Source organism: Haliotis rufescens, unplaced genomic scaffold (assembly GCF_023055435.1).
Source record: "Haliotis rufescens isolate VD_foot unplaced genomic scaffold, xgHalRufe1.0.p SCAF_2, whole genome shotgun sequence".
Taxonomy (NCBI): Eukaryota; Metazoa; Mollusca; class Gastropoda; order Lepetellida; family Haliotidae; genus Haliotis; species Haliotis rufescens.
The window spans coordinates 72,949,945-72,962,164 of NW_025963890.1; the positions used below are offsets into that span (position 1 = coordinate 72,949,945).

General features: G+C 41.6%; 1 protein-coding gene across 2 annotated transcripts in view; it reads left to right on the forward strand.

Moving 5' to 3' along the window:
• The window catches only part of LOC124133212 (sister chromatid cohesion protein DCC1-like), a 31,281-nt gene extending 24,981 nt beyond the window's left edge, over positions 1-6,300 (forward strand). For both annotated transcript variants that reach the window (XM_046497512.2, XM_048400519.1), the window contains exons 10-12: positions 1,816-1,901; positions 3,700-3,762; positions 5,374-6,300. In XM_046497512.2, the coding sequence (XP_046353468.2) occupies positions 1,816-1,901; positions 3,700-3,762; positions 5,374-5,482 (258 nt within the window). In that variant the 3' untranslated portion in view covers positions 5,483-6,300. The remainder of the gene's footprint in view (positions 1-1,815; positions 1,902-3,699; positions 3,763-5,373) is intronic.
• The last annotated feature ends 5,920 nt before the right edge of the window (positions 6,301-12,220 follow it).

The following is a 12,220-nucleotide window of genomic DNA, read 5'->3' on the forward strand; positions in this document are numbered from 1 at the left end:
CTTGTTAGCATACTGGCCTGTATCAGATAGAGGTGAGATATGGCTTGTTAGCACACTGGCCTGTATCAGATAGAGGTGTGATATGCCTTGTTAGCATACTGGCCTGTATCAGATAGAGGTGAGATATGTCTTGTTAGCATACTGGCCTGTACCAGATAGAGGTGAGATATGGCTTGTTAGCATACTGGCCTGTATCAGATAGAGGTGAGATATGGCTTGTTAGCACACTGGCCTGTACCAGATAGAGGTGAGATATGGCTTGTTAGCATACTGGCCTGTATCAGATAGAGGTGAGATATGGCTTGTTAGCATACTGGCCTGTATCAGATAGAGGTGAGATATGTCTTGTTAGCACACTGGCCTGTACCAGATAGAGGTGAGATATGCCTTGTTAGCACACTGGCCTGTATCAGATAGAGGTGAAATATGTCTTGTTAGCATACTGGCCTGTATCAGATAGAGGTGAGATATGTCTTGTTAGCACACTGGCCTGTACCAGATAGAGGTGAGATATGCCTTGTTAGCACACTGGCCTGTATCAGATAGAGGTGAAATATGTCTTGTTAGCTTACTGGCCTGTATCAGATAGAGGTGAAATATGTCTTGTTAGCATACTGGCCTGTATCAGATAGAGGTGAGATATGTCTTGTTAGCATACTGGCCTGTATCAGATAGAGGTGAGATATGTCTTGTTAGCATACTGGCCTGTACCAGATAGAGGTGAGATATGGCTTGTTAGCATACTGGCCTGTATCAGATAGAGGTGAGATATGGCTTGTTAGCACACTGGCCTGTACCAGATAGAGGTGAGATATGGCTTGTTAGCATACTGGCCTGTATCAGATAGAGGTGAGATATGTCTTGTTAACACACTGGCCTGTATCAGATAGAGGTGAGATATGTCTTGTTAGCACACTGGCCTGTACCAGATAGAGGTGAGATATGCCTTGTTAGCATACTGGCCTGTACCAGATAGAGGTGAGATATGCCTTGTTAGCATACTGGCCTGTATCAGATAGAGGTGTGATATGCCTTGTTAGCATACTGGCCTGTATCAGATAGAGGTGAGATATGGCTTGTTAGCATACTGGCCTGTATCAGATAGAGGTGAGATATGCCTTGTTAGCATACTGGCCTGTATCAGATAGAGGTGTGATATGCCTTGTTAGCATACTGGCCTGTATCAGATAGAGGTGTGATATGCCTTGTTAGCATACTGGCCTGTATCAGATAGAGGTGAGATATGTCTTGTTAGCATACTGGCCTGTACCAGATAGAGGTGAGGTATGGCTTGTTAGCATACTGGCCTGTATCAGATAGAGGTGAGATATGGCTTGTTAGCATACTGGCCTGTATCAGATAGAGGTGAGATATGCCTTGTTAGCATACTGGCCTGTATCAGATAGAGGTGTGATATGCCTTGTTAGCATACTGGCCTGTATCAGATAGAGGTGAGATATGTCTTGTTAGCACACTGGCCTGTACCAGATAGAGGTGAGATATGGCTTGTTAGCATACTGGCCTGTATCAGATAGAGGTGAGATATGGCTTGTTAGCATACTGGCCTGTATCAGATAAAGGTGAAATATGGTTAGTGAAGGTTAGTCAGACACACATTTTTCAATAATAAGTTGCACTTGTGCATGTTTTATATAGTTATATCAGCACACAAGCCTCTACTTGATGGAGGTGGGATATGACTTGTTACCACACCAGTCAATACCAACTGGAGTTGTGATATAGCTTGTTTGTACACACACAAAATTCCATCCTGTCCGTAGCCTTTCTGTCATTGTATTGTGTTGTGTATTGCAGGGCATGGCTTTGATAGATGAGGACAGCGTTCCCCCCGTTATCTGGTACTTCACAGCAGAGGACCTCCCAGAGGACACAGCAGAGAGGTCAGATGGATTTGGTGTTAAGTGATCTGCCACCATGGCAGCCATATTGAAATTGTCATTTTTTGCCAAATACCCGGACAGTTTTGCATACGTCTTGATGAAACTTGGTATGCAGTAAGCATGTGGTGTGAAATAACTTTTGAAACGTTTTGTGGCGTTACTTTTACTTTCAACCCTGCCATGACATATGACTTTCATATGCACCCATTTATGAAGGTATTATGGCTGAAACAGGACACAGAAACTGATCCACCATGATGAGTGGCCATCGATAAGATACATCTGGACCTTACCCGTGAAGATCCGGGGTAGAACAGGTCTTCAGCAACCCAAGCTTGCTGTAAAAGGCGACGATGCTTGTTCACTGATGGGATCGGTCGGTCATGCTCGATAACTTGGTTGATGCATTTTATTGATCCCAATTGCGTGAATTGATGCTCATGATGTCATCCACTGGATTGTCTGGTCCAGTGGATGGTCCAGATTATTTACAGACTGCTGTCATATAGCTGGAATATTGCTGGGTGCGGGGTTAAACGAGAAACAAGCAACATATGGTGGTACATGGTGATACATGGTGGTATTCGATATGTATTTGCTGCGTAATGAATGAATAACCCTATCTTACTTTGTGATCTGCTTGGGATCAGTTTGGCTTTCCTGATTGATTTGTAATGGACTCAGAAAGTCAACATGTAACAAACAGTTTGTCGCCATTATTTCATGTATCTAACTACACAAGTAACACAGCTAACATGATAACACATCTTTGTGCCATCACGTGAACATTGGCATACGCTGCCATGGGGAATGCATCTTCCTGAAGCAAGGGCGTTAACTGACTAAAAAAATCCACTTTCCACCCTTGCTGAACTAGGCTGGAATTATGTCATGACTAACGAGTCTATGCAAAGTCCAGTGAAAATCGCGTAATGAACTAGACATCCGGTTCGTAAACAAAATGGATTTCAAGATGTAGATTTCAGTCAACTGTAGGTTTTGCAAAGTATGTGTACTCTCAACTGGGCATCAACAGATATTTTCAAATCTTTTTATGTTTTTAATCAAGGTGCTCAAGTGATTTGATGCACTTCGCGATGTAAGACCCGTTTTATAACAATACAGATCTTGATAATTGATAAGATCATCTTGACTGGACGCCACCATTTTGTTTAAAGCAAATGCAAGTGATATGAGAGATGGAATCTGATTGGTCAGTAGGAGGGATAGAGAACGGACATAACTCGTAATAGCCACTGGTGGTGCTGTGATTGAGCCCAGAAATTCCAGCTCTGTTTAGTAAGGGGGGCAACTGGACTTTTATAGACAGTTAACTCCTTTGCCTCGGGAAGATGTGCGGAATGCGATAGTTGCCACGGAGATAAGCGTTGGTTCTGAACACTCGGCAAGTTGTTCACTTCGTCTTAAGGACTGTCACGTTGATGCGTATCATACCGTTGCCTTTTGAATCGTTGCACTTCTTCTATGTATACAGATGTGCCATACTGTTTTGTTGAATCTTAAAACTGTTTTATATCCTTGTTTAACCTTGTGCTGCATATGCCCTTTATAATCTAATGTTGCATATATACTTCTCAAAAAAGGTTAAGGAACACATATTTATTACAGTAATATGAAAGAATCGGGTGGTCCTAAACATTTTTGAGTTGTATATTCCAGAGAAGTTCAGACAAACTATGGAACCTTGCAGTTTTAATTTTTCTCACTTCATGAATTGAGTTTGAATTAGTCTTTTCCTTGTCGGATTTCCATTATCAAGACAAATGCTCTGTTCCAGGTTCGAGTATTTGTTCCAAACAAGGAAGAAGTGGACTAGAGAGGAGATAACTCCGTACATTAAGTGAGTACAGTCAGCATGGCGGCAGCAGTGTAACCATGGGTAGGATCTATATTGCACTGGATGTGGAATGAAGAATAAAATTACTTTTTATTCTCAATCTAATTGAAATCAGATCTAAGTTCATGCTGCCCCTAAACAAAGGTCTAAAGACATCGCATTACGGGTCACGTCAGAAGGACATTTTGCAAATTTTGACTGATCACTGAAATGACTAACAAGAAGTCGACATCAGCCAATTAGAAAGCAGCTTTCTCGAGCTTTACGGCACTCGTTTCAACCTGGCGACTTCCATTTCAGACTACGCTTGAAAAATATGTTTTCGATTAAAATTTTGAAAACTGAACAAACAAACATTCCGCAATGTCTGATATATGGTTGCAATTGTATGGCAGTGCTTCACACGTACAGTGCAACGCCTCCTCCATTCAAATGTTTATCCCACGGAAGCGAGAGATAGACGATAATTTTGATGGAATCAGTCGTACGGGACGTAATTGTCGTTCGGAATAGCCCGTGTTAACATATTCGAGGTTGCATGATTAGAAAACACATTCTGACTGTCACTTTTATGATCTAGTAAGCAATGCTTTGATTGGTCAGATGAATAGTGGTTCTGACGTGACCCGTAATGGGATGTCCTGAGATCTTTGTTTAGCGGCAGCGAGAACTTAGATCTGATTTTAATGAGATTGTTGATAGTTGAGGCCTGGATTAGAATAATATTCACTCAAGGTGAGACTTTGCATCTAAATGGATGGTAACATGACTTTTCTCAAGTTTGTTCCGACAGCCTCCTTGGTGTTGTGGATGGGGCCTATATATTTTTGCATTTGGAACTCCTTGATAATATTGGTTTTTGAGATACAGAAATCAGATATGCTTGCCTGATTGCTTTGCTCCCTTGTACCAAATATCTAGAAGCGTTGTCACTGATTGATCTTCTATGGGAGTGTCCTCAAATCATGATGCCGAGAGGTATCCTATCAGAGTTTTGTTTGTTTGTTTGTTTGTTTGTTTGTTTGTTTGTTCCTTAACACCAAACTCAGCAATATTCCAGCTATATGACAGGGGTCGGTAAATAATCGAGTCTGGTCAAGACAATGCAGTGATTGACATCATGAGCATCTATCCAGAGTATTAGATCTGATTTGAATGAGGTTGGGACTATTGCTGATAAGGTATAAAACTAGTCATTAGCTCCAGTCCATCAGTAATACGCTGTTTGAATGCATGGTCATTAGCTTCAGTCCATCAGTAATACACTGCTTGAATGCATGGTCATTAGCTTCAGTCCATCAGTAATACACTGCTTGAATGCATGGTCATTAGCTTCAGTCCATCAGTAATACACTGCTTGAATGCATGGTCATTAGCTTCAGTCCATCAGTAATACACTGCTTGAATGCATGGTCATTAGCTTCAGTCCATCAGTAATACACTGCTTGAATGCATGGTCATTAGCTTCAGTCCATCAGTAATACACTGCTTGAATGCATGGTCATTAGCTTCAGTCCATCAGTAATACACTGCTTGAATGCATGGTCATTAGCTTCAGTTCATCAGTAATACACTGCTTGAATGCATGGTCATCAACACACTTGTTGTTTCCAGGGACGTGGCGACGGACAAAGTTGACGTGGGCGCCCTTCTTACCAAATACGCACGGGCATCTTTACAGAATGGCATCAAAGTGTTCAGTTCCAGGAAAATATCTGCTTGAAAGGGCATTAAGGCATTGGCACAGTGCAGTTTATCCCATTTCACAGACATTTCCAAATGGCTGCAGATGACATAGAAGCAGAGAAGTCTACATATTTGTCAGAAGCAACTTGTGTCTATAACAAAAGAACTGAAGATCCCTGTGGAATATTTACAGTGAAATGTTTATCCAGGCAGTTAACCTTTTGTGAAATTAGCTCCACAAAAGGTTAACTGATCTTCCTAGATCCAGCCATTCTGGCCTCAGAGTATCCGTAACAAAAGAGCCGACGTTCCATGGAGAATATTTTCAGTGAAATGATTATCCAGGCGGTACTGTTGCCAGTGAAATTAGTTCAACTGATCTTCCTAGATCCAGCCATTCTGGCCTCAGACTATCTGTAGCAAAGGAACTGAAGTTCCATGGGGAATATATTCAGTGAAACTGTTCCAAGGACAAGTGCAGGTTAAGACATTTTGGAATAATATGATTCATTGAAAATTAGTGATGTCGTGATTAAACATGATATAGACACTCCAGAATGTAATTATCTGAATGATGGATCTCTGGATGAACAGGGTCTTGACTAACTTGCTCAAGTAATGATAGAAGTTGTAAATTATCCACAACTGTCTCATAACAGTGATCTCAGCTCATTTGCTGTTGTATCAGGAACACCACTGGGTTATTGCTGTGACATATTGATGTAAATTTGAGATACTGTTCTCTTCTTTTTGGGAGAATTTGTACTGAACTGTCTCGAAATTATACAGACAAACTTAAACAATGTGATGCTTCTTTGTTGATAGATTAATGTAAATAAATGTACAGAATATCAAGAGTTGTTGAATATTATTTTGGATGAAGCTGCCTGCTCCTGCTTTTTTTTATCTTTGTTGTACACTCAGCTCCACACAGGGTTAACTGATCTTCGTTGTACACTCAGCTCCACACAGGGTTAACTGATCTTCGTTGTACACTCAGCTCCACACAGGGTTAACTGATCTTCGTTGTACACTCAGCTCCACACAGGGTTAACTGATCTTCGTTGTACACTCAGCTCCACACAGGGTTAACTGATCTTCGTTGTACACTCAGCTCCACACAGGGTTAACTGATCTTCGTTGTTCGCTCAGCTCCACACAGGGTTAACTGATCTTCATTGTACACTCAGCTCCACACAGGGTTTACTGATCTTCGTTGTTCGCTCAGCTCCTCACAGGGTTAACTGATCTTCGTTGTACGCTCAGCACCACACAGGGTTAACTGATCTTCGTTGTTCGCTCAGCTCCAAACAGTGTGAACTGAACTTCATTGGACACTCAGCTCCATACAGGGTTAACTGATCTTCATTGTACACTCATCTCTACACAGGGTTAACTGATCTTAGTACACTCAACTCCATACAGGGTTAACTGATCACCGTTGTACACTAAGCTCCACACATGGTTAACTGATCTTCATTGGACACTCATCTCCGCACAGTGTTAACTGATCTTAGTACACTCAACTCCATACAGGGTTAACTGATCTTAGTACACTCAACTCCATACAGGGTTAACTGATCACCTTTGTACACTAAGCTCCACACATGGTTAACTGATCTTCATTGGACACTCATCTCCGCACAGTGTTAACTGATCTTAGTACACTCAACTCCATACAGGGTTAACAGATCTTAGTACACTCAACTCCATACAGGGTTAACTGATCACCTTTGTACACTAAGCTCCACACATGTGTAACTGATCTTCATTAGACACTCATCTCCACACCTGGTTAACTGATCTTAGTACACTAAACTCCATACAGGGTTAACTGTTCTTAGTACACTCAACTCCATACAGGGTTAACTGATCTTAGTACACTCAACTCCATACAGGGTTAACTGATCTTAGTACACTCAACTCTATACAGGGTTAACTGATCTTACTACACTCAACTGTATACAGGGTTAACTGATCTTTATTGTACACTTTACACCACAAGTGGCTACTGATCTTCATTGCACCAAAAAAAACAAAATCCTGGCTGAGCCAAATAGCCATTTACGCCAGATCTATGATTGATTGTTTTTAAGACTGTCTCGGGGTCAAAGCAATCTGTTAAACGGTTCCTTGACTTTACCATGTTTACACTTAGTTATTAAGTTCCAATCTAACATCGTTTTCAAATGGAAAACAGGAAACCTATGATTGTGGGTTCGAATCCCGTTTCGCCCCGATTATGTTTGTAGGTTTGTCAGCACCATACCCGTGCTCGTGGGTTTCACGGAAGTGGTAAACGTTTGAGACCTGCATCACTTCGGGCTTTCCTCCCACATTAGCTGACACGCCGCGATATAACTGGAATACTGTTAAAAGCGGCGTTAAACCCAACTCACTCACTCACTCAACCTCACTTCCGACAATGTTGCCATGGTGTTTTTGCTTTAACCAATATCATTCCTTTTACGTATCAGTGTAGATGTGTACTTGGGTATACAAGTTAGTTGTATCCATACTTTCCTTTGTGATTGGCCAAAATACCAACAGTTTCTTCCCTCGAAACTAGGTACACGCTGCTGGCTGATACACAGCTTAGGTACATATGTCTCAACTTCTGTGAACCACCAGGACTCGATGCAGTATATACAGAGGAGGCCGGACTCACTGATGAAAGATCAGGGTAGGTCAGTGACGGGGCACATGTTAGTAACAATGGCCAGGGTTAGCCAGTTTGAAAGTTTAAGATTGTCTCAGGTCTAGCTCTGAAACTAAGCTCTGTCCTGGGCACAATTTGGAGTAAAAAAAATATTTTGTAGATATATTTTTTAATAAGACGAAATGTTAGTCTAGCGTGTGATAAGATAGGTAAGATACGTTAATCATAAGAGAGATACACAGGATGACGTCACTTTCGAAACGAAGCTTTGTGGCGAATGGGTCCAAGATATTATTTCAATAGAATGGAGATTGTGTGTGGGCATCCGATTCTCTTCACGTGCACTGCCTAAAACGCGATTGTAAACAACACAAAATAGTATGTGTACATTGTGTTTCTTCGATGGTGCAGTTTGAATTGGTTTTGTTGCTCCACCAGACTTTTGTAATACACCGTGACTTTTATAACAGAGACACTGTGTAGTGGAATAACAAGCCAACATGTTCAATTAAAACATCACGACATATGCAGCTGCACTGTTGTCACACTATCACGTGCAGATCACGGCCTATGTCACGGTGACCCCGAGACTCCGGTCCGTGCACATGTAGCACGCGGTCAGTCCGTGGTAGAGACGATATCTGCTTCGCCAACGTCGACGATATAAAGATATTTGCCAAAACGTCTGATCAATGAGTGGATCTAAATTTGAATGGAGTTTTAAGTCTTCGTGTTGGAGTGAATATTGTTATTTACCATAGGTAGATACTGCGGCTATTTTACAACAGCTTGTGGATCATCTACCGAAATGGGTCGGGCGCTGCTTTGAAATATTTTTCAGTTCCGTCGTGTCAGCAGGTTGTTGGGAGAGAAGTCCAAAGTGATGCCCGTCTTAGACCTTTTGCCGTTTGTTAAAACCCACGGTCAAGGATACGGTTTTGACGAGAATCCTATGCGAATCCTATACTCCATGCCAAACTGGGATTAGAACCCACGATCATCTACTTCCGGCACGACTAAGGGACGCAACTCGCAACCGCACAGTCAATTGCGGCGCCTTACACGAATAGGTCACGCGTCTAAATCTCGGACAAAGTGCTGCGACTCTTGTGTTGGTATGGTCTCCATAATATTAAACAATACATGTATAGTTATTTTGGAACATGGCATGAAATAATAATTTGGGGATTACTTGGAAGAAATATCAGCATTAATATTGAAAAAATAAAGTGAAGCCTCGCCGCGTCTCTGAAGGATTTGCAATTTGAGGATTAACGCCAAGTGTCTCAACCCTCAACTCCACGTGTCTCAACCCTCAACTCCACGTGTCTCAACCCTCAACTCCACGTGTCTCAACCCTCAACTCCAAGTGTCTCCTCCAAGTGTCTCAACCGACAACTCCACGTGTCTCAACCCTCAACTCCACGTGTCTCAACCCTCAACTCCAAGTGTCTCAACCCTCAACTCCACGTATCTCAACCCCACGTGTCTCAACCCTCAACTCCACGTATCTCAACCCTCAACTCCACGTGTCTCAACCCTCAACTCCACGTGTCTCAACCCTCAACCCTCAACTCCACGTGTCTCAACCCTCAACTCCACGTGTCTCCTCCAAGTGTCTCAACCCTCAACTCCAAGTGTCTCAACACTCAACTCCACGTGTCTCAACCCTCAACTCCACGTGTCTCAACCCTCAACTCCACGTGTCTCCTCCAAGTGTCTCAACCGACAACTCCACGTGTCTCAACTTCGCAACTAGGATCCAGATCCTCGTCCATGTGGATGTGGAAGTGACATTAGGGCAACTACCACTGAGGATGCCGATTCTACTTGTGTAAGGCCTTGAGCAGCATGTATTTGGTAGAGACTAGCTTTCACACTTTAAACAAGATTGGGGAAATGTCCTCAGGGTGAATAATGAGGAAATTAATAACATTTTCTCTGATTCCCCGGATATGTTCAGCGAGGAACTAGGAGATTTTCAAGGAAGTAAAGTGAAAATAAACTGCTCTATGTCATGTATGCGAAGATTTTAGAAGTGCCGCAATGTCGCTTATGCATTCAGAGATAAAATAGAAATAACAATAAAATATAAATAGAAAATATAAAAACCTCCAAGCGCCCTTGTGTTCAAAGAGAGTCCAAAATACATTTGGGCTATTGGTCCGACATAGCACCGTGGTCGTGTGCAGCACTTACATGCCATAAAAGGAACCCCGTGGCCATGACCTTTGACATTGGCACAACCCGGTGCCAATCTTGCCATGTCAGCTCTGTAAACACGGCTTAAAATGGTTATACGACAAAGAAAATCTTCAATCGAAATCCCCATGTCATGAAACATTCATAAACGAAGTCGTGATTAAAACGGGACCGTGTGCCTTCCGTGACTACCACCCAATCCGACTCCATTATTTATGCATGCCTTCTGATTGGCTCGCCATGGGCACTGGCAGTACCGTGGCCTGTGTGTACGCCATGTCCGACGTGTTTTGTAAGCATTCTTAATGGATTCTGCTGTGATAAAACTTTCATAAATAAAAAGTTAATTAAACACCAGCTCAAACAAACGTTAGTGACGTCAGTTTTGAAGGTGAATTTACCTGCGTTTCAACAGAGACCATAAAATAGAATATTTGATGGTCTCTGGTTTCAAATATCCAACTTCCACCCCTCAACCTTGGCGATACGTCATCTGATAGATATGGAACGGACTCGGTGAAATAGTGTTCTCGCGCTGGTGGACACATCGCACTGCCAAGAAGCGAGCCCTGCAACCAGCAGCATACCCTGTATGGAGTAGACATAATAACGCTCCTATTATAAGCATGCGTGAGACGTTAATTGGATATTGGCAGTCGGTCGGGTGTTTGAGCGGCTGATCTTGGCGGGCAGGTGAGTTGATTCTGGTTGTTATTTACGTATACGATATACAATATGTAATATTTTCATACTTTAGGCACCTTTATACATGTATGTTCACTTAAAAACGTGTTTTTTTATGAACGCTCTTTTTCTTTTTGACTTGCATTAACCAAAAATAAATGTGTATATTTCCTTGGCAGTCGTCATTAGCACAGAGTGTAGAAGGAATCAGATCCACTTGGATTTTACACCTTTGTGTATTCCTTGTTTTATGGCTATATAAGCATGAGTGTTGTGATATTAATGACATATTAGAAATATAGAAAATAGAGTTTAAAAGCTGTATCCATCACCGGCTCGTTACTATTAATGTTTACAGGAACGCAGCATCTTTGTAAATATGTATAGATGTAATAATCATGGCGTTCAAGTTTGTATGATGTGTTAAGTGACGAAATAGTATAACAATCTGAAAATACAAAACTCAAGTGAAATAACATTTTATGCCGCACTACTTTCATTCTGTCTCAGTGACAGGATTTTCAGGATCAGATCGGTAAGAAATTATTGTGAATACAAAAGTTATTTTTATGAAATTATGTGCTCAGTCTTCACTACAAAATGATATTCATGAAACTTAGCTTATTTTGTTCAGAATCCATCATAAAGAAACATTTATCTTATCTTCACAAATAATATATTTATCTCACCACGTGATCTCACTCGATCCGGGTTAGAATAGGTCTTCAGCAACCCATGCTTGTCGTAAAAGGCGACTTACGGGATCGGGTGGTCAGGCTCGCTGACTTGGTTGATGCATGTCATCGTATCCCAATTGCGAAGATCGATGCTTATGATGTCAATCACTGGATTGTCTGGACCAGACTCGAGTTGTTTACAGACCACCGTCATATAGCTGGAATACTGCTGGAGTGCAGCGTTAGACAAGAAACAAACAAACATCTAGTGACCTAAAACGGTTGACACTTTCACAAATGAACATAATTGTGTCCTGTCACTCGATGAGATTCACGTTATTTGACAGGAAAGTCAACCTAGTAACTATTTATAACCGAGGGCAGTATGTAGCGTGCGACGCCTGTGTTTCTAATGTTTGAATGTGGGCAATATTACACTTATATCAACGACGTGCGAGAAGTTGTCATTTCAAATATTTAAGTAAAAGACAAAGTAAATTGATTAAGCTAATATTTCATTATTATCATCTTTAGGTCACACTTTGTAACTTAC